General features: G+C 65.7%; 1 protein-coding gene across 1 annotated transcript; it reads left to right on the plus strand.

Annotated features, from left to right (window-relative positions):
* The first annotated feature begins 1,640 nt into the window (after positions 1-1,640).
* On the plus strand, positions 1,641-26,930 carry LOC128897692 (elongation factor G, mitochondrial-like). The gene is made up of 17 exons (XM_054166813.1): positions 1,641-1,793; positions 2,953-3,085; positions 4,227-4,431; positions 5,751-5,867; positions 7,082-7,232; positions 7,704-7,858; positions 8,787-8,871; positions 9,826-9,963; positions 11,459-11,560; positions 12,351-12,407; positions 12,947-13,084; positions 14,683-14,765; positions 22,306-22,468; positions 23,516-23,660; positions 24,892-25,052; positions 26,286-26,339; positions 26,536-26,930. Exons 1-17 carry the CDS (start codon positions 1,785-1,787, stop codon positions 26,665-26,667), a joined length of 2,028 nt encoding a protein of 675 aa, XP_054022788.1. The 5' UTR covers positions 1,641-1,784; the 3' UTR covers positions 26,668-26,930.
* The last annotated feature ends 524 nt before the right edge of the window (positions 26,931-27,454 follow it).

Genomic DNA, 27,454 nt, shown 5'->3' on the forward strand with positions numbered 1-27,454 from the left:
AAGCCCTTGGTGCAGTGCTCAGTCCGGGCTGTTTCCAAGCACTCCTCAGTCACAGCGGGGCAGGGGCTGGAAAGGACCTCAGAACATCCTTGAGTCCAGCCCCGCTGCCAGGGCAGGGCACTCAGAACACATCCAGGTGGGGTTGGAAGCTCTCCACACAAGGAGACTGCACAGCCTCCAGCACCCTCACACCAAGCAAGTTTCTCTTCCTGCTCAGGTGGGACCTCCTGGCTGCCACTTTGTGCCCCTTGTGCTGTCCCTGGGCACCACTGAGCAGAGTCTGGCCCCAGCCTCTTGCTCCCCACAGGTCGTTTTGCTCAGCTCCCCTCTGGGGCTGCTCTTGTCCAGGCTCTCAGCCCCAGGGCTCTCAGCCTTTGCTGCTCACAGAGCTGCTCCAGGTCCCTTCAGTGTCTTTGCAGCCTCCCCTGGACTCTATCCAGCTGCTCCCTGTCCCTCTCCAACTGGGGAGCCCCGAGCTGGCGGCCGGACTGCAGCTGTGGCACAGTGGAGGGGGAGGAAACCCTCCCTGGGCTTGCGGACCGCACTCACCCTCCCGGCCCTCAGCTCACCCCTGGCGTTTCTGACCTCAAGGGCACGCTGCCCTGCAGCCCCAGCCCCTGCCCGGCGCGGCCCCGGCCCCGCCCCTGCCGCCTCCGCTCCGCCCCCGGCTCCGCCCCCGCCCCGCCCCGCCCCTGCGCCGCGCCGCGCCTGCGCCGTGCCCCGGAAGCGCTGCGGGCGCCGCGGGCAGGGCGCAGCCATGCTGGGGCTGCTGGCGGTGCTGCGGCCGCCGCGGGCCGGCCTGGCCCCGAGCCTCGCCCGGAGCCTCCTGCAGCGGCTCCGGCGCAGACACCCGCAGGTGCGGGCCGCGGCGTGACGGGCGGGGCGGCCCAGGGGCCGGGGGACACGGCCTGGGGCTGCGGGCTCGGGTCGCGGCCAGAGGGCTGAGCCCGCCCCGGGACACGCTGACCGCGGCGCGGGGCCGGGGGAGCCGGGGCCGGGGGGAGCCGGGGCCGGGGGGAGCCGGGGCCGGGGGGAGCCGGGGCCGGGGGGAGCCGCGGCCGGGGGGAGCCGGGGCCGGGCTGACCGCCGCAGGCTGCACGTAAGGTGACACTGCCCCGCCGGGGCCATGGGGGTCTCCCCCGTGTTACCGAGGCGCTGGGAGGGAGGAGAAGGGGATGGTGGCACGGAGGGCACAGAGCCGGCAGGCAGCACCGCATCAGCTGCGGGAAAACCCTGCAGGGACTCGGTCAGATGAACAGGACGGAAGGCTGGGACTGGAACGCGGGACATAGCCCGGGGGGGTTGCCTGGGTTCCGAGAGTGTGATGCAGAGCTGTGAGGAGGCACTGAGGAGCTTCTGGAAGGGCCACGGTGCTTTAACTGAGCAGCACGGCTGGGGCCAGGGCAGAAGAGCTCCATGGAGTCACAGAGCTGTCAGGGCTGGAAGGGACCCCAAGGACCATCCAGTCCCAGCCCCCTGCCATGGGCAGGGACACCTCCCCCAGCCCAGGTTGCCGCAGGCCTCCTCCGGCTGGCCAGGGAGGGACTATGCAGAGGCTCCCTGGGCAGGCTGCTGTGTGGTCTGCTGAGCCCCGGGGCTCCGGGGGAGCCGCTGAGGCGTGGTGTTGCCCTGCTCCCCAGGCCGCGGCGCCCTGCTGCCGGCTGTGCTCCTCGGCGGCGCTTCCCAACGAGCGGATCCGCAACATCGGCATCTCGGCGCACATCGACTCGGGCAAGACCACCCTCACCGAGAGGATCCTCTTCTACACCGGCAGGATAGCCCAGATGCACGAGGTCAGCAGCCGCGGGCAGGCCAGGGCAGGGCAGGCTCGGGGCAGAAGGGAGCCGCTGGGAGATGGAGCTCTGGAGAGCCCCCCGCAGAGCCACACAGTCACAGCAGGGCAGGGGCTGGAAGGGACCCCTGGAGAGCAGCCAGTCCAAGCCCCTGCCAGAGCAGGGGCACTAACAGCTTGGTGAACAGGCATGCACCCAGATGGGGCTGGAAAGGCTCCAGAGCAGGAGACTCCACAGCCTCTGTGGGCAGCCTGCTCCAGGCTCCAGCAGCCTCACACCAAAGCTTTTCCTCCTGCTGAGGTGGAGCCTCCTGGGTTCCAGCCCGTGCCCAGTGCCCCTCATCCTGTCACAGGACACCACTGGCAAGGCCCAAGAGCATGGATCTGCTGAAGAAGGTGCAGAGCAGCACAAGGGTGCTCCAAGGGCTGGAGCAGCTCCTGTGAGGACAGGCTGAGGCTTGGGGCTGTTCAGAGAAGAGAACCTTCTGGGGAAGCCTCAGAGCAGCCTCCCAGGGGGCTGAAGGAAGGGCTGCAGCAGAGCTGGAGAGGAGCTGTTTGTCAGGGCCTGTGCTGACAGGACAGGGGCAGTGGTCTGAAGGCAGGGCAGGGGAGGTTTAGGCTGGACAGCAGGGAGGAGCCCTCTGCTGTGAGGGTGCTGAGACACTGGGATGGGTTGTGCAGAGAAGCTGTGGACACACTGTCCCTGGAAGTGTTCTAGGCCAGGCTGGATGAGGCCCTGAGCAGCCTGGGCTGGTGGGAGGGGGTTGGAGCTGGGTGGTCTTGAGGCTGTGCTGCAGCTCAAAGCCATTCTGGGGCTGTATGAAACAGGGAGCCCAGGGCTCCAGGGATGCTCCCCTGTGGAAGCCACCCTGCAGATCCCTTCTCTCAGGGGGGCACATGACAGTCAGGTGTGCAGGGGAAGCTGCAGATGAACAGATGAATCACACTCCAGAATCATGGAGCCATTTGGGCTGGAGGAGACCTTCGAGGTCACCCAGTCCCAGCACTCAGCACTGAGCCATGGCCCTCAGCACCACATCCACACAGCCTGGGATGGGGACTGCCCTGGGCAGGCTGGGCCACTCTGAGCTCATGAAGCATCAGCCCTGCAGCTGGCAGGGCCTTGCTGAAGCCCCTCCTGGTGTGGTTTGTGTGCCAAGGTGAAAGGCAAGGATGGAGTTGGGGCTGTGATGGACTCGATGGAGCTGGAGCGCCAGCGGGGCATCACCATCCAGTCTGCTGCCACGTACACCATGTGGAAGGGCACCAACATCAACATCATAGACACCCCAGGTGAGCAGCTCAGGGGCTGGGAGGGGGCCCCTGGGCCAGCCTGCCTTCTGTGGTGGTCACTCAGGGGGAGCTCGCAGGCTGCCTGGGGCTGGAAGAGAGCTTGGAGTTGGTTGTGTCCGGGCACTGCCAGCTCACCACTGAGCCATGGCCTCAGCACCACAGCACCACAGCCTGCAAACCCCCTCAGGGAGGAGGATCCAACCACTGCCCCGAGCAGCCTGGTCCAGACCCTGGGGAGGAAATTGTCCCTCCTGTCTAACCCAAACCTCCCCTGGGACCTGCAGGCCTTTTCCTCATGTCCTCTCCCCCAGCCCCCGGCCCCAGCCCCCTGCGGGGTGCCTTCGCCCCCCCCGGCCCCAGCCCCCTGCGGGCTGCCCGCGCCCCCCCCCGGCCCCCGCCCCCTGCGGGCTGCCCGCGCCCCCCCCCGGCCCCCGCCCCCTGCGGGCTGCCCGCGCCCCCCCCCGGCCCCCGCCCCCTGCGGGGTGCCCGCCCCCCCCCCGGCCCCAGCCCCCCTGTGGGGTGCCCGCCCCCTCCCGGCCCCAGCCCCCTGCGGGGTGCCCGCCCCCCCCCCGGCCCCAGCCCCCTGCGGGCTGCCCGCGCCCCCCCCGGCCCCAGCCCCCTGCGGGGTGCCCGCCCCCCCCCCGGCCCCAGCCCCCTGCAGGGTGCCCGCCCCCCCCCGGCCCCAGCCCCCTGCGGGGTGCCCGCCCCCCCCGGCCCCTGCCCCCTGCGGGGTGCCCGCCCCCCCCGGCCCCAGCCCCCTGCGGGGTGCCCGCCCCCCCCGGCCCCAGCCCCCTGCGGGCTGCCCGCGCCCCCCCCCGGCCCCCGCCCCCTGCGGGCTGCCCGCGCCCCCCCCCCGGCCCCCGCCCCCTGCGGGGTGCCCGCCCCCCCCGGCCCCAGCCCCCTGCGGGCTGCCCGCCCCCCCCCCCGGCCCCGTCCCCTGCGGGCCGCCCCCCCGCAGCCCCCTCCGGGCCCCCCCCCCCCAGCGCTGCTCTCCAGAGCCTTGGTTGCCCTTCCCCGGACCCCCTCCAGCCCCTCGGCGTCCTCCCGTGGCTGGCGCGGAGCTGGAGGCTGCTGTGCCAGCTCTGCTCCCCCTGCAGCTGGCCAGCAGGGCTGGGGTCCCAGGGGCTCTGCTGCTCCCCAGGCCACGTGGACTTCACCATCGAGGTGGAGCGGTCGCTGCGGGTGCTGGACGGAGCGGTGCTGGTGCTGTGCGCCGTGGGAGGGGTGCAGTGCCAGACCATCACTGTCAGCAGGCAGATGGCACGGTACAGGGTGCCCTTCCTCACCTTCATCAACAAGCTGGACAGGCAGGGCTCCAGCCCAGAGAGGGCACTGCAGCAGCTCAGGTATTTACCCCCTGGGGGTGCAGATCTCAGCTCTTCCCAGAGCAGCTGAGTGTGAGAGGCTCTGAGAAGGCTTCTCCTGGGGGCAGGGTCCTGGGGTTGCAGTTCCATAGTGTCAGTCAGGGTTGGAGGGGCCCACAAGGATCATCTACCCCCCTGCCATGGGCCAGGAGGCCAGCACTTCACTGGAGGTTAAATCTGCATCTGACCCCCAGACCCTCCAGGAGACCAAGAGGTGCTGCCAGCCCAGGCTGGCAGTGCTGAGGAGCTGAGCTTGGGCATTGCTTTGGTTGATGGAACCTGAGCTTTTGTTTCCCCCCCTAGACTTTGGCAGGGCCCAGCAGGGAGCTGGCACAGTGCTGGGCATGGCTCACACCCCACAGGTGCTGCTTGTGCCTTACCTGCAGCCTGCCTGCTCTGTGGGACCCAGGGGGTAACAGTCATTGAGGCAGAAGCAGCTCCCCCAGGCAGGTGATGGATCTGAAGCTCAGCAGGAGCCAGCAGGGAGCACTGGCAGCCCAGAGAGCCAAGCAGAGCCTGGGCTGCAGCAAGAGAAGTGTGGCCAGCAGGGCCAGGGAGGGGATTCTGCCTCTCTGCTCCACTCTGCTGAGCCCACAGCTGCAGCTCTGGGGCCAGCTCTGGAGCCTCTGTGCCAGGAAGGGTCTGGAGGGGCTGGAAGGTGTCCAGAGCAGGGCCAGGAGGAGGAGCAGAGGGCTGGAGCTGCTCTGCTGTGAGCACAGCCTGAGGGAGTTGGGGTTGTGCAGGCTGGAGAGGAGAAGGCTCCCAGGAGACCTCCTTGTGGCCTTCCAGGATCTGCAGGGGGCTGCAAGAGAGCTGGGCAGGGACTTTGGAGGGTGTCAGGGAGGGATAGGACTGGGGGGGATGGAGCAGAACTGGAAGTGAGGAGTTGGCTGTGAGGAAGTTGTTGCCCAGGAGGGTGGTGAGAGCCTGGCACAGGCTGCCCAGGGAGGTGGTGGCAGCCTCCTGCGTGGAGGTGTTTGCAGCCAGGCTGGAGGTGGCTGTGAGCAACCTGCTGTGGGGTGAGGTGTCCCTGCCCATGGCAGGGGCTGGGGCTGGCTGAGCCCTGAGCTCCCTGGCAGCCCTGGCAGCTGTGTGGTTCTAAAGCAGTTTGTGCTGGAGGTTGCTCTGCTGCAGCCACTCAGGTTCACAGCAGCAGTGGTTGCCATCAGCACTGGGGGGGTTGGCACTGTCCAAAGCAGCAGGGAGTGTGGCTTTGGGCAGGCTGGGCTGTGGGCACCTGGGGAGCAGTCCCTTTCCAGGGGGTTCTGTGGTGGTGGTTTGCTCTTCTCTCCCTTTTCCAGGTCCAAGCTGAAGCACAATGCAGCTTTTGTTCAGATCCCCATTGGGCTGGAGGGCAACTTCAGAGGCATTATAGACCTGGTTGAAGAGAGAGCTCTCTACTTTGATGGGGATCTGGGGTGAGTTGGGGACCTTGGGCAGTGGGTTGGAAGTGCAGCAGGGCAGAGTTAGGTTGGACACCAGGAGGAAGCTCTGCACAAGGTCATCCTGTTCCAGACCCCTGCCCTGGGCAGGGACACCTCCCCACAGCCCACGCTGCTCAGGGCCTCATCCAGCCTGGCCCCCAACACCTCCAGGCAGGAGGCAGCCACAGCCTCCCTGGGCAGCCTGTGCCAGGCTCTCCCCAGCCTCACTGCCAGGAATCTCTTCCTCCTCTCCACTCTCAGTCTCTCTTCTCCCAGCTCAAAGCCATTGTTCCTCAGCCTGGCACTCCCAGCCCTTGTCCAGAGTCCCTCCCCAGCTCTCCTGGAGCCCTTCAGGCACTGGAAGCTGCTCTGAGGTCTGCCTGGAGCCTTCTGCAGGCTGAGCAGCCCCAGCTCTCCCAGCCTGGCCCCACGGCAGAGGTGCTTCAGCCTCTGACCATCTTGGAGGCCTCCTCTGCATCTGCAGCTGGTGCATGTGGGGGTGCCCTGGGGTGCTGCTGGGGGGGTGTGTGCAGCTGCTGGATGTGGGGTGCCCATGGGGGGGTGTGGGTGCAGCAGAGGGTTTTGGGGTGCAGCTGGTGGATGTGGGGTGCCCATGGGGGGGTCTGTGCAGGCAGAGCGTGCGCTCGGAGGCCATCCCGGCGGAGCTGAGGGCGCAGGCGGCGGCGCGGCGCCGGGAGCTGGTGGATGTGGGGTGCAGCAGTGGGTCTGGGGTGCAGCAGTGGGTCTGGGGTGCAGCTGGTGGATGTGGGGTGCAGCTGGTGGATGTGGGGTGCCCGTGGGCTGTGTGTGTGTGCAGGCAGAGCGTGCGCTCGGAGGCCATCCCGGCGGAGCTGAGGGCGCAGGCGGCGGCGCGGCGCCGGGAGCTGGTGGATGTGGGGTGCAGCTGGTGGATGTGGGGTGCAGCTGGTGGATCTGGGGTGCAGCAGTGGGTCTGGGGTGCAGCAGTGGGTCTGGGGTGCAGCTGGTGGATGTGGGGTGCCCGTGGGCTGTGTGTGTGTGCAGGCAGAGCGTGCGCTCGGAGGCCATCCCGGCGGAGCTGAGGGCGCAGGCGGCGGCGCGGCGCCGGGAGCTGGTGGATGTGGGGTGCAGCAGTGGGTCTGGGGTGCAGCAGTGGGTCTGGGGTGCAGCAGTGGGTCTGGGGTGCAGCTGGTGGATGTGGGGTGCCCGTGGGCTCTGTGTGTGTGCAGGCAGAGCGTGCGCTCGGAGGCCATCCCGGCGGAGCTGAGGGCGCAGGCGGCGGCGCGGCGCCGGGAGCTGGTGGAGTGTGTGGCCAACGCCGATGAGCAGCTTGGGGAACTGTTCCTGGAGGAGAAGATTCCTACAGCTGCTGAGCTGAAGGTGCCTTGGTGGTGGTTCCCCTCCCTGTGCACAATGGGAGCTGCGGGGGGGGAGGGGCTGGGGCAGAGGCCTGCCTGTGGCGCCCAGCGGCAGGACGGGAGGCAGGGAAGGGGCACCAGGAGGTGCCACGGGGAGGTGAGGGCCAAGGAGAGGGCAGCTGAGCTCTGGCTCGGCCCCAGGGAGCTCTGGTGATGAGCAGAGTGCAGAACCTCTGTCAGGAGGCTCTTGAGCAGGGCAGCAATGGCTTCAGGCACAGAATCACAGCCAGCGTTCAGCCTGGCACAGAGCCTCCGGAGCACCGAGTCCAGCCCAGAGCCCTGCTCTGCAAAGCTCAGCCTAAGCCAGAGCCCCAAGCAGCCAGCCCAGGAGTAGAGATGGCCAGAGGGAGGACCTGGACCGCTGCATGGCTGCAACCCCCTCAGGCTGCTGCAGCTGCTGCAGGGGGAGAGTTAGGAGCCTGCTCTTTTGCAGCTTGCCATCCGAAGAGCGACGCTGAAGAAGTCCTTCACCCCGGTGCTGGTGGGAAGTGCTTTGAAGAACAAAGGAGTGCAGCCCCTGCTGGATGCTGTCCTGGAGTACCTCCCTGACCCCTCAGAGGTGGAGAACTTTGCTATCCTGAACCAGGGGTGAGTCTGTGCAGGGGGGCATGGAGGGCTGGGGAGCTGCTGCCCAAAGCAGGCAAAATATGGAGCAGGAAGCTGCTGAGAGGCCACAGCAGCGCTGCTGAGTGCTTGGTTGTGCTCACATGAGGCTGCAGGAGCTGGGGCTGCTCAGCCTGCAGAGGAGAGGGCTCCAGGGAGAGCTCAGAGCAGCCTGGCAGTGCCTGAAGGGCTCCAGGAGAGCTGGGGAGGGACTCTGGACAAGGGCTGGGAGTGCCAGGCTGAGGAACAATGGCTTTGAGCTGGGAGAGGAGAGACTGAGAGTGGAGAGGAGGAAGAGATTCCTGAGAGTGAGGGTGGGGAGAGCCTGGCACAGGCTGCCCAGGGAGGCTGTGGCTGCCTCCTGCCTGGAGGTGTTGGGGGCCAGGCTGGATGAGGCCCTGGGCAGCCTGTGCTGGTGGGAGGTGTCCCTGCCCAGGGCAGGGGGCTGGAGCTAGTGCCAGGCCAAGGGGCACACACTGGCACCCAGGAGGCTCCATGTGAGCAGGAGAAAGTTGTTTGGTGTGAGGCTGCTGGAGGCCTGGAGCAGGCTGCCCAGAGAGGTTGTGGAGTCTCCTGGTGTGGAGAGCTTCCAACCCCCCCTGGGCACTGTGCTGCTGGGCAAGCTGCTGGGGGTGCCCTGCTGGAGCAGGGCTTGGGCTGGGGGAGCTCCAGAGGTCCCTTCCAGCCCCTGCCCTGCTGGGCTGTAGGATGTGAAGGTCTGACACAGTCTGAGCCTCCTCTGAGCACCTGCTGCAGTGTCTGAGGTGGTTCCTGAGAGTGTGAGAGCCACATCTGTGAGCAGCTTTGATTCTGCTACCACCCTGTGGAGCTGGAGGCCCTCAGGGGTGGTCTGAGGTTGGGCTCATCTTTGGCTTCACAACATAAACTCCCTCTGCACCTCTCTTCTTCTAAGGGATTCTAAGGGTGGCAGCAAGTTCCTGCTGAACCCTGCTCGAGATGACTCCCAGCCCTTCATAGGCCTGGCTTTCAAGCTGGAGGTAAGAGCTGCCCCTGGCCCCTCCTGGCACAAACCCAGCAGAGGCAGGGCACTGCCTGCAGGAGCTGCTGCTGCCTGCAGGCCCCGGGCAGGCTGAGAGCTGAGCCCATGGCAGCCTCAGGAGGGTCAACCAGACCAAGGGCAAGGTCCTGCAGCTGGCTCAGGGCAATCCCAGGCACTGCTATAGGCTGGGCAGGGACTGGCTTGAGAGCAGCCCTGAAGGAAAGGCCTTGGGGGTGCTGGGGGAGAAGCTCAGCAGGAGCCAGCAGGGAGCACTGGCAGCCCAGAGAGCCAAGCAGAGCCTGGGCTGCAGCAAGAGAAGTGTGGCCAGCAGGGCCAGGGAGGGGATTCTGCCCCTCTGCTCCACTCTGCTGAGACCACAGCTGCAGCTCTGGGGCCAGCTCTGGAGCCTCTGTGCCAGGAAGGCTCTGGAGGGGTTGGAAGGTGTCCAGAGCAGGGCCAGGAGGAGGAGCAGAGGGCTGGAGCTGCTCTGCTGTGAGGACAGACTGAGGGAGTTGGGGTTGTGCAGGCTGGAGAGGAGAAGGCTCCCAGGAGACCTCCTTGTGGCCTTCCAGGATCTGCAGGGGGCTGCAAGAGAGCTGGGGAGGGACTTGTGAGGGTGTCAGGGAGGGATAGGACTGGGGGGGATGGAGCAGAACTGGAAGTGGGGAGATTGAGATTGGCTGTGAGGAAGAAGTTGTTGGCCAGGAGGGTGGTGAGAGCCTGGCACAGGCTGCCCAGGGAGGTGGTGGCAGCCTCCTGCCTGGAGGTGTTTGCAGCCAGGCTGGAGGTGGCTGTGAGCAACTTGCTGTGGGGTGAGGTGTCCCTGCCCATGGCAGGGGCAGGGGCTGGCTGAGCCCTGAGCTCCCTGGCAGCCCTGGCAGCTGTGTGGCTCTGTGCCCCTGGGGCTGGCAGGGCTCCTGTCTGACTGGGGGCTGTTGGTGCTGTGTGGCAGGCCGGGCGCTTCGGGCAGCTGACCTACCTGAGGGTGTACCAGGGGCAGCTGCGCAGGGCTGAGCACATCTACAACACCCGGACCGGCAAGCGGCTGCGCGTCCAGCGCCTGCTGCGCATGCACGCCGACACCATGGAGGTGAGTGCCGGCTGCCCGGCCCCGGGCGCTGCTGGGCAGCCCGGGAGCGGCCCCTGCCCGCCGGGCTCCCCCCCTGCCCCGGCAGCCTCTGCCCGCCGGGCTCCCCCCCTGCCCCGCCGGGCTCCCCCCCCTGCCCCGCCGGGCTCCCCCCCCTGCCCCGCCGGGCTCTCCCCCTGCCCGCCGGGCTCTCCCCCTGCCCGCCGGGCTCCCCCCTGCCCCGCCGGGCTCTCCCCCGGCCCCGCCGGGCTCCCCCCTGCCCCGCCGGGCTCTCCCCCGGCCCGCCGGGCTCTCCCCCTGCCCGCCGGGCGCCCCCCGGCCCCGCCGGGCTCTCCCCCTGCCCCGCCGGGCTCCCCCCGGCCCCGCCGGGCTCTCCCCCTGCCCCGCCGGGCTCTCCCCCTGCCCCGCCAGGCTCTCCCCCTGCCCCGCCAGGCTCTCCCCCTGCCCCGCCGGGCTCCCCCCCTGCCCCGCCGGGCTCTCCCCCTGCCCCGCCGGGCTCCCCCCTGCCCCGCCGGGCTCTCCCCCTGCCCCGCCGGGCTCCCCCCCTGCCCCGCCGGGCTCCCCCCCTGCCCCGCCGGGCTCCCCCCCTGCCCCGCCGGGCTCCCCCCCTGCCCCGGCAGCCTCTGCCCGCCAGGCTCTCCCCTCCCCTCCCCTCCCCCTCCTCCCCCCCCCCGGCGGCCCCTCCCCGCTCACCTGCAGCGGCTCTGTCCGAGCCTGCACTGAGCTCTCCTGCGCTGCTGCGTCTGCCGCTGCAGCCCCTTAGCTGCTGGTGGTCCCCAGGGCTCCCTTCTGGGGCAGCCTCCTTCAGGTGGACTTCAGTCCCCTTCAGAGTGGACCCTCAGAGGTTCACAGATTGCATTGGGTTGGGAGGGACCTTCCAAGGGCATCAGAGCTGCAGGAGAGGCTGAGCCCCCCCAGGCTGTGCTGCCTGCAGCCTGCCCTGGCCAGGCTGAGAGCTGGGGGAGAGGAAGCTCAGGAGGTGCAGCCAGGGCAAGGGCAGGGTCCTGCCCCTGGGGAGGAACAACCTCCTGCAGCAGCACAGGGAGGGGGAACCTGCTGGGGAGCAGCTCCAAGGGGAAGGAGCTGGGGGACAACAAAGTCCCCGTGAGCCAGCAGTGTGCCCCTGGGGACAAGGAGGCCAAAGGTGGCCTGGGCTGCATGGAGAAGAGTGTGGGCAGCAGGGCAAGGGAGGTTCTCCTGCCCTCTGCTCTGCCCTGGTGAGGCCACAGCTGCAGTCCTGGGGCCAGCTCTGGGCTCCCCAGTTCCCTGGAGCAGAGCTCTTGGTGCTGCCTTCACAGCCATAAGGCAGAAGAAGTTGGCATCCAAGCTGAGCTCTCCCTGTTGTGCTCTGAGGAGCTCTAAAGAGCCTTCAGCCCAGCTGGGACTGCCAGAGGAGCTCAGCCTCCAAGCTGTCGAGCACAGGCCTTGGGGCCCCTCTGAGCAGCAGCTGGGAGCTCTCAGGGCACTTCTGGTGCTGAGTGACCTTTTCCTTCTGAAGGATGTCAATGAAGTGTATGCAGGAGACATCTGTGCCCTCTTTGGGATTGACTGTGCCAGTGGGGACACCTTCACTGATAAAACAAGCACAGACATCTCCATGGTGAGCCCCCTGCCCTTCCTCCCTCCAGCCACTGCCCCCTGGATCACTCCTGAGCACTCCTTGGGTGCTCCCTGCTGCAGCTCTCCTTGGTCAGTGCTGCCCCTCTGGGAACCACCTCCCCAGGGCCTGGGGGAGCTGCACTCCAGCTGTGGGGACCCTCTCTGGTCCCTGTGTCCAGCAGCATCCAGAAGGGCCTGGAGCAGCCCACAGAAGGCCAACAAAGCTGCTGGGGGTTGTGCTCTGTGCTGGGCACTGGGGAGGACACAGCTGGAGCCCTGGGTTCAGGTGTGGGTCCCTCACTCCCAGAAGGACACTGAGGAGCTGGAGCAGGGCCAGAGAAGGGCAGGAAAGGTGGGGAAGGGGCTGGGGACCAGGGCTGGGGAGGAGCAGCTGAGGGCCCTGGGGGTGTTCAGCCTGGAGAGGAGGAGGCTGAGGGAGACCTCATTGCTCTCTGCAGCTCCCTGAGAGGAGGCTGGAGCCAGGGGGGGCTTGGGCTCTGCTCCCAGGATGAGAGGAAATGTCCTCAGGGGGAGATTTGGGTTGGAGATGAGGAACAGTTTCTGTCACAGAAGGGTTGTCAAGGCCTGGCCCAGGCTGCCCAGGAGGGGTCCCTGGAGGGGTCATAAAGCTGTGGTGCCAAGGGGTCAGTGGTGAGCTGGCAGTGCTCCATGAGCCCAACCCTGGGGCTCCAGAGGACAGCCCCCAGCTGGGGCTCAGTGCTTGTGGAGGGGTGAGCTCAGCAGGCAGAGTGGAGCTTGACTCTGTTCCTCTTCCCTGATGGCTGCTGCAGGAATCCATCCACATCCCTGACCCTGTTGTCTCGGTGGCCATGAAGCCTTCCAACAAGGTAGGAACCTGGGAATCAGCTTCCTGCCCCCTGAGCTGCTCCTCTGCTCCTTCCCTGGGGCTTCCCAGCTCCCTGGGGGCCCAGGGGCTGCAGTCAGCAGGTTTGCAGTGCTCTGCCTGGAGTGGGTTAGAGCAGCACACAGCTGCTGGGGAGGAGCCCTTGCACCCAGAGCTGGTGGCCTCCAGCTGGCTGAACTGGGGCTTGAAATACCTGGGGGGGAGAGACACAGCTCCACAGGGCTGCCTGGGCCTCCACAGGGCTGCCTGGGCCTCAAAAGATAACCTCAGGAGGGGAGAGAGGAACATTGGAGGCCTCTTAGATGTATGACTGCTGGGTAGGAGGGGAGGCTGGGGCTGGGTGGCTGCCCCCTGAGGCTGGGGCTGGGTGGGAGGGGAGGCTGGGGCTGCTGCTGGGTGGCTGCCCCCTGAGGCTGGGGCTGGGGCTGCTGCTGGGGGCTGCCCCCTGGGGCTGGGTGGATGCCCCCTGGGGCTGGTGCTGCTGCTGGGGGCTGCCCCCTGAGGCTGCTCCTTGCCTCCCAGAACGACTTTGACAAGTTCTCCAAGGGCCTGAGCCGCTTCAGCAGGGAGGATCCTACCTTCAGGCTGCACTTTGACGAGGAGAGCAAGGAGACCATCGTTTCAGGCATGGGGGAGCTGCACCTGGAGATCTATGCCCAGGTAGGCAGCTTCCAGCTGGCCCCTGCTCCTGGCTGCCTTCCCAACCACCAGGCCCCTTCCCCTCCTGGCTGAGCCCAAGATGGAGCTGCAGCTGGGTGAGCAAAGCCACCCTTGGCACCAAGGTCAGGGGGTGGTTGGAGCTGCACAGCTGCCCTCAGCCTGTGTGCAGACCAAGGGGAGGGGGCAGAGGAGTGCTGAGGGCTTCCCAGCAGGGAGGCCTGTGGCAGCCAGGGGCACAATTGTGGCTGCTTAGGGAGGGGCCTGCACTTCCCAGCTCTGGGAGACTGCTTCCCCATCCTCACTGTTGAAGAGTCTGTCCTCCATCCCTGGAGGTGCTTGGAAGCCACTGAGGAGTGGTGCTGAGGGCTTGGCGCCAGGCTTGCAGGGGGGTTGGAGTTGAACTGGAAGGAGTTTCTCCAGGCAGAATGGATCTCTGCAGTGCTGCTCTGCTGAGGGCTTTGCAGGCTGCTCTGCTCAGCTTCCTGCCTGGAGTGCCTTTCCTTGTGGGCCAAAGCCACAGGAATCCCTTTCAGTGCAGCACCAGAGCTTGCTGGGGCTCCCCAGGAGTCCTGCAGTTAGCCCTGTCCTGAGCACTGCCTGTGTCCTCTGAGGCCACTCCAGAGTGAGAGAGGAGGCAGGAGGCAGCAGCTCTGGGAGGGATTTATTGGCTTCAAGCTGACCTCTGCCTTTGACTCTAACACAGCCAGTGTAGCTGAGGTGGGGAAAGGGTGAGGAAAGGCTGAGCTTGGGTGAGCTTTGGGCTGGAAAACCTCAGCTGGGCTGAAATGATGAATGCTGTTCCCCTTTCCTGTGCCTGGAGCAGTGCCTGCAGGGCTCCTGCAGGAAGGCTGCAGAGAGACTTCTCCTGAGGGGGTCTGAGCCAGGCCCAGGGGAATGGTTTGGAGCTGAGGCAGAGCAGGGCTGGACTGGAGCTGAGGAAGAAGTTCTTCAGCAGGAGGGAGCTGAGGCTCTGGAATGGGTTTCCTGGAGAGGTTGTGGCTGCCTCTTCCCTGGGGGTGTTCCAGGCCAGGCTGGGTGAGGCCCTGAGCAGCTGAGTGTAGCTGAGAGGTGTCCCTGGGCATGGCAGGGGGCTGGAGATGAGCTCTGAGCTCCCTTCCAGCCTGAGCCACTCTGGGATTCTACATCTCCCAGACAAGGCTGACTACAGAATCTGGGCTGGAAGGGACCTCCAGAGCTCCCCCAGCCCAAGCCCTGCCCCCAGCAGGGACATCCTGCACTGCAGCAGGCTGCCCAGAGCCCTGTGCAGCCTCACCTTGAACAGCTCCAGGGCTGGGGCCTCACCTGGCACCTCCCTGGGCAGCCTGCTGCAGGGTTCCAGCAGCCTCCTGGGGCAGAGCTTGTTCCTCACTCCCAGTCCCAGTCTGCTCTTGCTGGGTGTGCCAGGGAACCATGCACACCATTGCCAGAGAGCAAAGCAGCCCCAAGCCACCAAGCTCCCCAGAGCAACCCACCCCCAAGGCAAGAGCCTGCTTAACCCTGCTGAGGTTCCTCACTGCAGAAAGAGCTGCAGCTCAAATCACTGCCACTGCACTGCTCCAGGGCAGCAAGGTCACTGCCTTCTGTTGTCTCCTCTGCAGAGGATGGAGAGGGAATATGGATGCCCCTGCACCATGGGGAAGCCAAAAGTGGCCTTCAGGGAGTGCATCTCCTCGGCTGTCCCGTGAGTATTGCTTCTGGAGCTGAGGGGCTGGTGCACAGTGGAGGCTGGAGCAGAGAAAGAGCCCCTTGGATTCTCAGATCAAAGCACAGTGTACAGGAAGAGGCCAAAAACTGGCCAGAAAAGGCCACAAATTGGCCAAGAAAGCAAATGCTCTCCTGAGGTGCAGCATGAGTGTGGCCAGCAGGCCCAGGGAGGTTCTCCTCCCTGCTCTACTCTGTCCTAGGGAGGCCACAGCTGGAGTACTGGAGGCCACAGCTGGGTTCTCCAGGTAAAGAGGGACAGGGAACTGCTGGAGAGAGTCCAGGGGAGGCTGCAGAGCTGCTGGGGGGCCTGGAGCAGCTCTGTGAGGAGCAGAGGCTGAGAGCCTGCAGAAGAGCAGCCCCAGAGGGGAGCTAAAGGCTGGGGGGCAAGAGCCTGGGGCCAGGCTCTGCTCAGTGGTGCCCAGGGACAGCACAAGGGGCAGAGGGCACAAAGTGGCAGCCAGGAGGCTCCATGTGAGCAGGAGGAGAAAGTTGTTTGTTGTGAGGGTGCTGGAGGCCTGGAGCAGGCTGCCCAGAGAGGTTGTGGAGTCTCCTCTGGAGAGTTTCCAACCCCCCCTGGGCACTGTGCTGCTGGGCAAGCTGCTGGGGGTGCCCTGCTGGAGCAGGGCTTGGGCTGGGGGAGCTCCAGAGGTCCCTTCCAGCCCTCTCCCTGCTGGGCTTCTGTGCTTCTGTGGGAAGTTCCCCTGAGGAAGGATTTGTGCCTTCAATCCCTGCTTGCACCCCAGCCCAGCACCTCCTCTGCCCTCCCCCCAGGTGCTGGCTGTGGCAGTGCAGCACTCCCTGGCTGCAGCTCTGTCACTCCAAGCTGTGCTGTGCCTGGCAGCTGGCCTGTGTGACCTGCACCCCGTGCTGGGGGTGCCACAGGACCCTCATCTGCCAGGGGATGATCTCCTGCAGGGAGAAAACACAGCTGGAGAAAGGCAGAAGGAGCTGAGTGCTGTGACAGAGCCTCCTCCAGGCTGCTCAGCAGGAGGCTGAGCAGCAGCAGTCAGGGCCCAGCACCTCACAGCCCTCTGAGCTCTCCAAGCATCTGAGCCTCTCCTGCAGAGCCTTTGCAGCCTGTGCTCTGCTCCCTGCTGCCCCAGCTGCAGTTGGCTTTCAGCTGGGCCAGGTTTGGAGCTCAGGCCTGTCTGTGTGGGGCACCCCTCTCTGGCACCTGTCCTTCAGCACCAGGCAGAGCCTGCAGTTCTGTGCTGTCCCCCAGCAACTCCTCCTCCTGGAGCACTTAGGAACCAAGCCAAGGTAGCTGGGAGTGGGGTGGGAAGCAGTGAGAGCCTTGGTGGTCATCAGTGGATGATTTCTCACAGGAGGCTGCACAGCTGGGAGCTTCTCTTCCCCAGCTGCTGTTCTCAGAGCATTTGCTCAGCTCACAAAGTGAGGAAGGGGAGCAGCAGAGAGTGCAGACAGTGTGCTGGGAGCCACAGTTCCTGCTGCTCCCTTCTCAGGGGAGCTGCTGGCTCCCTGCACTGCTCCACCACTGCTGGCCTCTGGCACAGCAGCTCTGGGGAGCTCCAGCTGCAAAGCAGCTCCAGGGTGCTGCCAGCTGCTTCTTCCCTTCATCCCTGGCCTGTTTGGCCACAGCATCTCCCAGGAGGTGAGGAGCCAAGTGCTGAACCTCTGCCATTCCCAGCCAGGCCCAGGGGCAGCTGCCAGCTGGGGCAGAAGCTGGCAGGGCTGGGACAACTCTGCCCTCCCCCTGGGGCTCTGCCCTCCCCCTGGGACCCCTCAGCAGCTGCAGCTCTGAGCTGGGAGGCTGCCCAGCTCTCAGCCTGCAGAGGAAGGCTGACTCCAGCAATCCACTGCTGTCCAGTGCAGTAACTCAGCTAGCTCTCCTGGCAGCTCAGATGCCCAATGGAACCAAGGCTGTACCTGGGACACCAGCTCGTGAAGCAGAACCAGGTAGTCAAATTCCAGATACTCATCTCTTCTTCTCTGGAAAGAGAAGATGGGAAAGGATCAGTCTGGGGCTCCCCCTTCCCCCCAGCACCCTTGGGAGATCTGAATCAGCTCTCTTCACTCAGCAGAAAACCTCTCTGCTGCAGATCAGTTCCAGCTGGCAGCTCCTCTGCAGGTGGAAGCTTCTTCTCATGTCCAACCTAAACCTCCCCTGGGGCAACCTGAGGCCATTTCCTCCCATCCTAACCTTTGCTCCTATGGAGCAGAGCCCAACCCCCAGCTGGCTGCAGCCTCCTCCCAGGGAGCTGCAGAGAGCAAGGAGGTCTCCCTCAGCCTCCTCTGCTCCAGGCTGAACACCCCCAGGGCCCTCAGCTGCTTCTCCCCAGCCCTGCTCTCCAGACCCCTCAGCTTCATTGCCCTTCTCTGGCCCTGCTCCAGACCCTTCTTGGAGTGAGGAGCCCAAAACTGAAGCCAGGATTTGAGGTGCAGCCTCCCCAGTGCCCAGGCCGGGGGGGGCAATCCCTGCCCTGCTCCTGCTGCCCACAGCACTGCTTGTGCACAGCCCTGCAGCATCTGTGAGCACTTGCAGGCAGCCCTCAGGGGGAGCAGAACATGGACAAGCCCTGGGCTGAGCGGAGAAGCCCTGCTCCCACGGGCAGGTTCTGCCTGCCCCCCTCCTGCCCAGAGCTTCCTGGGCAGCACTGCCTGTGCTCAGTGGCAAACACCTCCTTGGAAGCACTCAGAGGCAAGAGGAAGTGGAGGCTGGTGTGTGCTGGGGGCTCTGCTCCCTGTCTGTGCTGGCACACCCCCTGAGTTCTCTTGGCTCCCCAGGGGGTGATGGCTGCTCCTCATGTGAGCAGGACAGGGGAAGGGCAGGGGGAGCAGAGCCCAAACTCTGCCTTGGAGACAAAGCAGACCAAGAAGTTGAGAGACAGCTGAGTGGTCCTGCTGAAGAAGCTGGCTGCAGCTCTTCCTGGCACAGCTGCTTGTCCTGAGCCCCCCTCCCCCTGCTGGCCACTTACCACTTGCTTGACACGTTTGACCTGGGCCAGCTGCAGCCTGGTGCTCTCGGTGGAGTTCTGCCAGATCACATAGCCAGAGGCCACCCAGGCCAGCAGGTGGAGAGGCTCCATCTCTGGGGACACGCTGCCCTGGCTGTCTGGCAAAGAGAGGGGACACAGCCATGAAGCTGCTGCAGCCAGCAGCAGAGCCTCAGCACCTCCCAGCAGGTGCTCAAGTCACCTGGAGCAGCTCTGCTGCCAGCACAGCCAGAGCCAGCAGCAGACTGCTGAGGGCAGAGGGAGCAGCAGCAGGCAGAGCTCAAGGACAGGCACATGCAAATCAGCTGCCAGGTCTGGACTGCAGGGGAGAGTTTATGATTGACACCACCCTGAAAGAGAGACAGTGAAGCAGGATGGGTTCAGAGTGAGGCCTGCTCCCCCCTGGTCATGGAAAGGGTTGGAAGGGACCTGAAAGCTCAGCCAGCCCCAGCCCCCTGCCAGGGGCAGGGACCCCTCCCCCCAGCCCAGGCTGAACACCTCCCATGTGGGCCATGGAACCACCACGGGCTGAGCTCAGCTTGGCCTCTGCCCATGGAGGGCTCCTCCTCACCACTCCCCTCCCTGGTACCTGGAATGTCTTCTGCCAGCAGCTCCTGCTCCAGGCTCCTGACTAGGTGGTAGAAGAGCTGATCTGCTCCAGCTGTGGCCCTGAGCTCCCCCTCGAGGGTGACCTGCACAGCTGGAGCAGGGCTTGGGCTGCCCAGGTGATAGAGCACCTCAGCAGTGCAGCTCAGAGTGCTGTCCTGTGGGGTTGATCAGGTGGATGAGTGCCTGACTCAGGGCAGGTCTGATCAGGGCAGTCTGCACCTCTGCAATGTTTCTGCCTGGGGCTGCCAGTTCTCTCTGGAGGCTGCTCCCCAGAGCCTTGTGATGAAGACAGGGAGAAAGCCATTCCTGGCCCCTCAGGGCACTCTGCTTTCAGCCCTGACAAGGGGCAGCAGTGGTGGTGCTCAGAGAGCTTCAGCTCGAGATCCAAGCCCAGCAGGAAGTCCTCCTCTGGAAGCATTTGGTTGTGGCCCAGGGGTGGGCAGCAGATGGCTGGGGGCAAAGTTACCTCTTGGTGACACTGAGCCTTTGGGGACCAGTTTGGGATACAGAATCACCTCCAACACTAGAGCAAGGCTCAGGGCTGGGGGCACTGCCCTCAGCTGGGGCAGCAAGGCTCAGGGCTGGGGGCACTGCCCTCAGCCAGGGGCAGCAAGGCTCAGGGCTGGGGGCACTGCCCTCAGCTGGGGCAGCAAGGCTCAGGGCTAGGGGCACTGCCCTCAGCTGGGGCAGCAAGGCTCAGGGCTGGGGGCACTGCCCTCAGCTGGGGCAGCAAGGCTCAGGGCTAGGGGCACTGCCCTCAGCTGGGGCAGCAAGGCTCAGGGCTGGGGGCACTGCCCTCAGCCAGGGGCAGCAAGGCTCAGGGCTGGGGGCACTGCCCTCAGCTGGGGCAGCAAGGCTCAGGGCTGGGGGCACTGCCCTCAGCCGGGGCAGCCAGGCTCAGGGCTGGGGGCACTGCCCTCAGCCAGGGGCAGCCAGGCTCAGGGCTGGGGGCACTGCCCTCAGCCAGGGGCAGCCAGGCTCAGGGCTGGGGGCACTGCCCTCAGCCAGGGGCAGCCAGGCTCAGGGCTGGGGGCACTGCCCTCAGCCAGGGGCAGCCAGGCTCAGGGCTGGGGGCACTGCTCAGCAGGGGCAGCAGAACCCAGAGATGGCTCTTTAAGGCACAGCAGTGTTGGCAAGCTGCTGCCTGCAGACTGTGACTCAAACTGAACTCACTGTGGCAGTGACATCTTCCAGCTCCAGTTCCAGGTGGTACTTGTGCCCAACATCAGCTATGTCCTGCAGAAGGCAGAGGAAGAGCATTGCTTGGGGGAGAGGCTGAGTTCCTGTGACTGCAGTCACTGAGAGCTGTGTGCTGGCAGGGTCCTGGAGCTGCATCCCCTCTCCTAGCTCTGTTGCCCTTCTCTGGCCCTACTCCAGCCTCTCAGTGTCCTTCTTGGAGTGAGGAGCCCAAGACTGAAGCCAGGATTTGAGGTGCAGCCTCTCCAGTGCCCATCCCTGCTCATACTGCCCACACCACTGCTGCCCCAAGCCAGGCTGGTGCCAGCTGGGCACCGCTGGCTCATCCTCAGCCACTGTCAGCGGCTCCCAGCCGCTCTGCCCCCAGCCTGGAGCCTTCCTGGGGCGGTGGTGCCGCAGGGGGCGGCAGTGCCGTCCTGGGTCACAGCCTCAGCACCCCGCAGCCCCCGTGGGCAGGCCCAGGAGGCAGCGCAGCAGAGCAGGGCCCGGCCCCGCTGCCGGCCCGCACCTCACCTCCCGGCGTGCTCGGCGGACTCCGCGCAGCGCCAGGGCGCGGCTGGGGCCCCCCCGCCGGTAGCAGAGGTAGGCGGCGGCCAGCGCTGCCGCCCGGCTGGCCGGGAAGCCGCTCGGGGAGAGCTCCGTGGCGGTGTCCGGCGCTGCCGCCCGGCTGGCCGGGAAGCCGCTCGGGGAGAGCTCCGTGGCGGTGTCCGGCGCTGCCGCCCGGCTGGCCGGGAAGCCGCTCGGGGAGAGCTCCGTGGCGGTGTCCAGCGCTGCTGCCCGGCTGGCCGGGAAGCCGCTCGGGGAGAGCTCCATGGCGGTGTCCAGCGCTGCCGCCCGGCTGGCCGGGAAGCCGCTCGGGGAGAGCTCCGTGGCGGTGTCCAGCGCTGCTGCCCGGCTGGCCGGGAAGCCGCTCGGGGGCAGCTCCATGGCGGCGGCGAAGCCTCTTCCTCCTCCAGCGGGGCCGGGGTCGGGCGAGGCTGGAGAGGGGCGGGGCCTGGGTAGGCGGGGCCTGGAGAGGGGCGTGTCCCGGGGCGGAGCCTGTGCCGGGGCTGGTCTCGGGGCGGTTCCTCCTGCCCTGCCCCGGGCGCTGCGGAGACCGTGGGCGAAGCTCTGCGGACTGTGCCCTGGTAGGCTTCGCCCGTGGGTGGCCGTGGGTGGAGGGTTGGCCGCCGTGGTTGGCAGCCCAGGCTGCTATGCGGTGCTGTGGCCGCTGTGCGGCGCTGTGGCTGCTGTGCGGCCGTTCTGTGGTCGCTGTGCGGCGCTGTGGTCGCTGTGCGGCGCTGTGGCCGTTCTGTGGTCGCTGTGCGGCGCTGTGGCCGTTCTGTGGTCGCTGTGCGGCGCTGTGGTCGCTGTGTGGCGCTGTGGCCGCTGTGTGGCGCTGTGGTCGCTGTGCGGCGCTGTGGCCGCTCTGTGGTCGCTGTGCGGCGCTGTGGCTGCTGTGTGGCCGTTCTGTGGTCGCTGTGCGGCGCTGTGGCTGCTGTGTGGCCGTTCTGTGGTCGCTGTGCGGTGCTGTGGCCGCTGTGTGGCCGTTCTGTGGTCGCTGTGCGGCGCTGTGGCCGCTGTGTGGCCGTTCTGTGGTCGCTGTGCGGCGCTGTGGCCGCTGTGTGGCCGTTCTGTGGTCGCTGTGCGGCGCTGTGGCCGCTGTGTGGCCGTTCTGTGGTCGCTGTGCGGCGCTGTGGCCGCTGTGTGGCCGTTCTGTGGTCGCTGTGCGGCGCTGTGGCCGCTGTGTGGCCATTCTGTGGCCGCTGTGTGGCCGTTCTGTGGTCGCTGTGCGGCGCTGTGGCTGCTGTGTGGCCGTTCTGTGGTCGCTGTGTGGCCGTTCTGTGGTCGCTGTGCGGTGCTGTGGTCGCTGTGCGGCGCTGTGGCTGCTGTGTGGCCGTTCTGTGGTCGCTGTGCGGCGCTGTGGTCTCTGTGCGGCGCTGTGGTCGCTGTGCGGCGCTGTGGTCGCTGTGCGGTGCTGTGGTCGCTGTGCGGCGCTGTAGCCGCTCTGTGGCCGTTCTGTGGTCGCTGCGGTTTCACTTCCAGAGTAGTTTCTAGTTTCGTAGTGCTGCCTTTCCCTCTTGACTGTTTCTTTGGCTGTGGCTTGCAATTAAGGTCAGAGGATCCCAGCAGGGCAGGGGCTGGAAGGGAGCTCTGGAGCTCCCCCAGCCCCTGCTCCAGCAGGGCACCCCCAGCAGCTTGCCCAGCGGCACAGTGCCCAGGGGGGGTTGGAAGCTCTCCACACCAGGAGACTCCACAACCTCTCTGGGCAGCCTCACACCAAACAGCTTTCTCCTCCTGCTGACATGGAACCTCCTGGCTGCCACTTTGTGTCCTTCTGTGGACTTTGTGGGTGGAAGCAGCAGGCTTGTGCAGGGGGAAAGCCAGAACTGTTGTTATTTAGCCAGCAAAACTTAGAAGCCTGAAGATAGAGAGCCCTGAGCAGCCTGGGCTGGGGGCAGGTGTCCCTGCCCAGGGCAGGGGCTTGGAACTGGATGAGCTTGGAGGTCCCTTCTAACCCAAGCCACCCTATGGCTCTATGCTGCTGCTTCCTGTGGCTGGTTTTGGAGGCATGTAGCTCATCCTGATCCCTCAGCTCCCTGCTTGCCAGATGAAGAGCTGTGGTGCTCCCTGTTTGGGTACTGACTGCCCTGAGCTGCTGTTCCAGCTGCTCTGCTGGCATTTAGCCCTTACCAAGAGCAGGGTGGGAATGTTTTCCCCTTCGAGCCCTGTGGTTTGTGTCCTGAGTGCTGTGCCTGGGGGGTTGGTTGCTCTTAGGTTTGAGTTCACACACAAGAAGCAGACTGGAGGAGCAGGCCAGTATGGCAAAGTCATTGGTTTCCTGGAGCCCCTGGAGCCGGAGGACTACACGAAGCTGGAGTTTGAGGACAGGACCATTGGCACCAACATCCCCAAGCAGTTTGTGCCTGCTGTTGAGAAGGTACAGAAGGTTTCTTCCCCTCTGTGTATCTAACATGACAAATGCTGCCTGGGGTTGCTTTCCTGGCACCTAGCCACCTCTGGTCACTCTCTTGCCCCAGGCCAGCAGGCTCTCCCCACTGCTGGGGTGGGAGCAGGGCCAGAGGAGTGTGGCTTTGCTCCATCCCTAGGCTTCCCAGGGAACTCAGAGCTGCTCTCTGTGTGCTGTGGTGGTGTGTCCTTGCTCCATGCCTGCGGCACTGCAGAGGGTTGGCTTTCCTCTGGTGCTCTCAGAAACCCTTCCTCTTGAATCTGCCTTTCTCTTTTGCTTTTGGCTGTGGGCAGACAATTCTGCCTGAGCCCCAGCCTGGACCCTTCCCTGTGCTCCTCTGGGGGCAGTCCTGTGGAAAACTGCCATCCAGTGACTCTTCCTCCATGAAACACCAAAGAGTCTTTCTCTTCCCTCCCTCCTCCAGGCTTCCTCTGCCCCTGTCCCTCGGGCACTGTGTCATTCAGCATGGTCTTTGAGCTCCTCAGCCTCCAACAATCCCTTCCTTACTCCATGATAAAACACTCCCAGGGGTTTTGGACAAAAAACACCCCCAAAACATCCCAGGATCTTGGGGGTTGAGTGGAGGGAGCTGTGCTTCCCACGTGGAGCAGCCATTGGGCTTTGGAGCAGAGGAAAAGCAAAGCCCCAGAGCAAAACTTCTGCCGGCCCTTCGCTTGCTCCCTCCTGCCAGGGCAGGGAGGTTGGTCTGGAGGATCTCCAGAGGTCCCTTCCAGCCCCCTACCCTTCTGTGATTCCTCCTTTTGATACTTCAGAGTGAAACTGAGCTGCCCCAGCAAGGTTTGCCAGCGCTGGGGGACGGAGAGCTTTCCCCAGTGCCCTGTTCCCCCATGCCAAGCACCGGCAGGTTGCTTCAGTTCCTGTGGGGCTCCCCTTAGAAGAGCCCATGAAAGGTTTTGAGGGCCTGCAGCTCTGGTTTCAGCTTGCTGCCTTTGGCAGGCTGTTGCTGGTGCTGCCCTGTGCTGTGCACACCGCTGAGGCTGAGCTCTCCCCTGCCAGGGGTTCCGGGAAGCCTGTGAGAAGGGGCTGGTGTCCGGGCACCGGATCTCGGGCGTGCGCTTCGTGCTGGAGGACGGCGCTCACCACATGGTGGACTCCAACGAGATCGCCTTCACCAGGGCAGGAGAAGGAGCCCTAAAGCAAGGTGTGAAGGGAGCTGCTGGAGCACCTGCTCCTGGTGCTGTGCTGGTGGAGATAATGGCCTAGGGAGGGCTAAGAAGATGCTGAGGGGGCCTGGAGGAGTTCTGCGAGGAGCAAAGGCTGAGAGCCCTGGGGCTGAAGTGCCCAGGGCTGCGTGGGGCTGCAGCAGGAGCTCCCTCTGGTGCCCAGGGCTGCATGGGGCTGTGGCAGGAGCTCACTCCAGTGCCCAGGGCTGCGTGGGGCTGCAGCAGGGCTGCAGCAGGAGTTCACTCCAGTGCCCAGGGCTGTGTGGCGCTGCAGCAGGAGCTCCCTCCCGTGCCCGGGGCTGCAGCAGGGCTGCAGCAGGAGCTCCCTCCCGTGCCCAGGGCTGCGTGGGGCTGCGGCAGGGCTGCAGCAGGAGCTCCCTCCCGTGCCCACGGCTGCAGGGCTGCGGCAGGGCTGCAGCAGGAGCTCCCTCCCATGCCCAGGGCTGCGGCAGGGCTGCAGCAGGAGCTCCCTCCGGTGCCCAGGGCTGCGGCAGGGCTGCAGCAGGAGCTCCCTCCCATGCCCAGGGCTGCGGCAGGGCTGCAGCAGGAGCTCCCTCCGGTGCCCAGGGCTGCGGCAGGGCTGCAGCAGGAGCTCCCTCCCATGCCCAGGGCTGCAGCAGGGCTGCAGCAGGAGCTCCCTCCGGTGCCCAGGGCTGCAGCAGGAGCTCCCTCCTGTGCCCAGGGCTGCGGCAGGGCTGCAGCAGGAGCTCCCTCCCATGCCCAGGGCTGCAGCAGGGCTGCAGCAGGAGCTCCCTCCGGTGCCCAGGGCTGCAGCAGGGGCTCCCTCCTGTGCCCGGGGCTGCAGCAGGGCTGCAGCAGGAGCTCCCTCCGGTGCCCAGGGCTGCAGCAGGAGCTCCCTCCGGTGCCCAGGGCTGCGGGGCTGTGGCAGGGCTGCAGCAGGAGCTCCCTCCCGTGCCCAGGGCTGCGTGGGGCTGCAGCAGGGCTGCAGCAGGAGCTCCCTCCGGTGCCCAGGGCTGCAGCAGGAGCTCCCTCCTGTGCCCGGGGCTGCGGCAGGGCTGCAGCAGGAGCTCCCTCCTGTGCCCAGGGCTGCGGGGCTGCGGCAGGGCTGCAGCAGGAGCTCCCTCCCGTGCCCAGGGCTGCGGGGCTGCAGCAGGGCTGCAGCAGGAGCTCCCTCCCGTGCCCAGGGCTGCGGCAGGGCTGTGGCAGGGCCGCTCCGGGGCTGGCTGCAGCGCAGTGTCGCGGTTGCAGCGATGGAGGGCGCTGTGGTGCGCATCCTGGAGCCCGTCATGGCGGTGGAGGTGATGGCTCCCATTGAGTTCCAGGGCGCGGTCATCGCGGGACTCAACCGGCGGCACGGCGTCATCACCGGCCAGGACGGCACCGGCGACTACTTCACTCTCTACGCTGAGGTCTGGGCTGCTCCTGCCCTCTGCCTTCCCTCCCTGCTCCTCCTTTTCCTTCCTCACCTGCCCCCAGGCACAGCTGAGGCAGAGGCACCTGGGGCCCTGGGGTGGGCTGGTGGTCACAGGCACACAGGATGGCAGGGCTTGGAAGGGACCCCCAGGGATCATCCAGCCCAAGCCCTCTGCCAGAGCAGGAGCAGAGACTCCAGCACAGGGCACACAGAACACATCCAGACAGGGCTGGAAAGGCTCCAGAGCAGGAGACTCCACAACCCCTCTGGGCAGCCTGCTCCAGGGCTCTGGGAGCCTCCCAGTGCAGAAGTTCCTCCTCCTGCTGAGCTGGAACCTCCTGTGCTGCAGTTTCCATCCATTGCCCCTTGGCCTATGGCAGGGTGCAGCTGAGCAGAGCCTGGCCCCTGCCTCCTGACCCCCAGCCCTCAGCTATTGATGGACATCTATTACATCCCCTCTCAGTCTCCTCTCCAGCCTAAGCAGCCCCAGGTCCTTTGCAGTCTGGTGGTGCAGCCTCCCAGTGAGAGGTACAGAGGGAAAGGTCTCTCTGGCAGAGACTTGTCCTCCACAGCCCTTCTTTCAGGTCCCCTCTGCACATGGATCTGTTCTCCTGCTAGGTCACATCAGGTCTGCTTCTGGCACCTGGGGAGGGTAGATTGAGAGCTGGGCCAGTACCAGCTTCATGCAGCTCAGCAGAGCCAAATGCAAGGTCCTGCAGCTGGGCCAGGGCAATCCCAAGCACAAATCCAAGCAGGGTGGGGAGCAGTGCTGGGGAGAAGGACCTGGAGGTGCTGGGTGATGAGTTCAGTGTGAGCTGGAAACAGCCCAAAAGGGAACAGCCTCAAGTTGCCCCAGGGGAGGTTTAGGTTGGCCATGAGGAACAATTTCTTCCCCAGAGAGGTTGTCCAGGCCTGGCCCAGGCTGCCCAGGGCAGTGGTGGAGTCCCTGTCCCTGGAGGGGCTTCAGAGCAGTGGAGAGGTGGTGCTGGGGGCCATGGGTTGGTGCTGAGCTGGCAGTGCTGGGGGAAGGCCTGGACTGGGTGATCTTGGAGGCCTTTTCCAACCTAAATGATTCTGTGAAACTCAGCTTAATTGGAGGGGGGGGGGTGGGGGGGGTGGTGTTGGGCTGGATGACCTTTAAAGGTCCCTTCCAGCCCAAAGCATTCTGTGAGGCTGGACCCCACCAGGGGAAGCAAACCCTCTTGTTCTGCCTCTGCTTGGCTTTCAGGTGCCCCTCAATGACATGTTTGGGTATGCCACTGAGCTGAGGTCGTGCACAGAGGTGAGTACCCTCTGGGGGGCTGTGGAGTCTGCTGGGGTGGAGAGCTTCCAACCCCCCCGGGCACTGTGCTGCTGGGCAAGCTGCTGGGGGAGCCCTGCTGGAGCAGGGTTTGGGCTGGGGGAGCTCCAGAGCTCCCTTCCAGCCCCTGCCCTGCTGGGATCCTGGGATGCTCTGACTTGTGTCTCCTGCTGCCCAGGGCAAGGGGGAGTACACCATGGAGTACTGCAGATACCAACCCTGCTCCCCCAGCGTGCAGGAGGAGCTCATCAACAAGCACCTGGAGGCAACAGGCAGACTGCCTGCCAAGAAGGGGAAATTCAAGAGCTGATGTTGAGCCCTGTGCTGACCTTGTTCCCCCTGAGGTCACCTGGGCCACCCTCCTGCCCTGCCCCTGGGGAGGAGCAGCTCTGGAGCCTGTGCACTGCTGCCTGGGGGAAACACTTGCTGGACAGATAGGAATGAGCAGGCTGGAGATGGCAGCTCCCAGCTTCCCTTCTGCCTCTCCAGGGGGGGGTTGCTCCAGCTGAGGCTGGCCTGGGTTTTTTTCACTGCCTGTCAGGGCTTTGGTTTCTCCCCACCCCCAAAATAAAAGCAATGAATCATTTCAGAGCACTCTCTGTGTCCCTGCACCGGCTCAGGGCTGGCATGGCAGCTGCTGCCACTGCCAAGTCAGAGTTACCCTTTTGACCCCCATGCTCTCCAGCTTCTCCTCCAGCATGAGGCAGAACTGCTTCAGGAGGCAGATTTGGGTTTCTCCACAGGGCTTCCAGCAGCCTCTGCTGCCCAGCCAGGGCCTTCTCCCTGTCTGGACTAAAGGAGGGGTGCTGGGACCCCTGGGGGCAATGGCTCCCCCCAGCCCCAGAGAGCAGCTGGCTGCTCTCAGCAGGAGCAGGGCAGGGAGTGTGCCCCTGGACTCAGCACTGCCTTCAGCTCTGGATCCCTCACTGCAAGGAGGACACTGAGGAGCTGGAGCAGGGCCAAAGAAGGGCAACAGAGCTGGGGAGGGGTCTGGAGAGCAGGGCTGGGGAGGAGCAGCTGAGGGCCTGGGGGGTGTGCAGCCTGGAGCAGAGGAGGCTGAGGGAGACCTCATTGCTCTCTGCAGCTCCCTGAGAGGA

This window comes from Dryobates pubescens, chromosome 13 (assembly GCF_014839835.1).
Source record: "Dryobates pubescens isolate bDryPub1 chromosome 13, bDryPub1.pri, whole genome shotgun sequence".
Classification (NCBI taxonomy): domain Eukaryota; kingdom Metazoa; phylum Chordata; class Aves; order Piciformes; family Picidae; genus Dryobates; species Dryobates pubescens.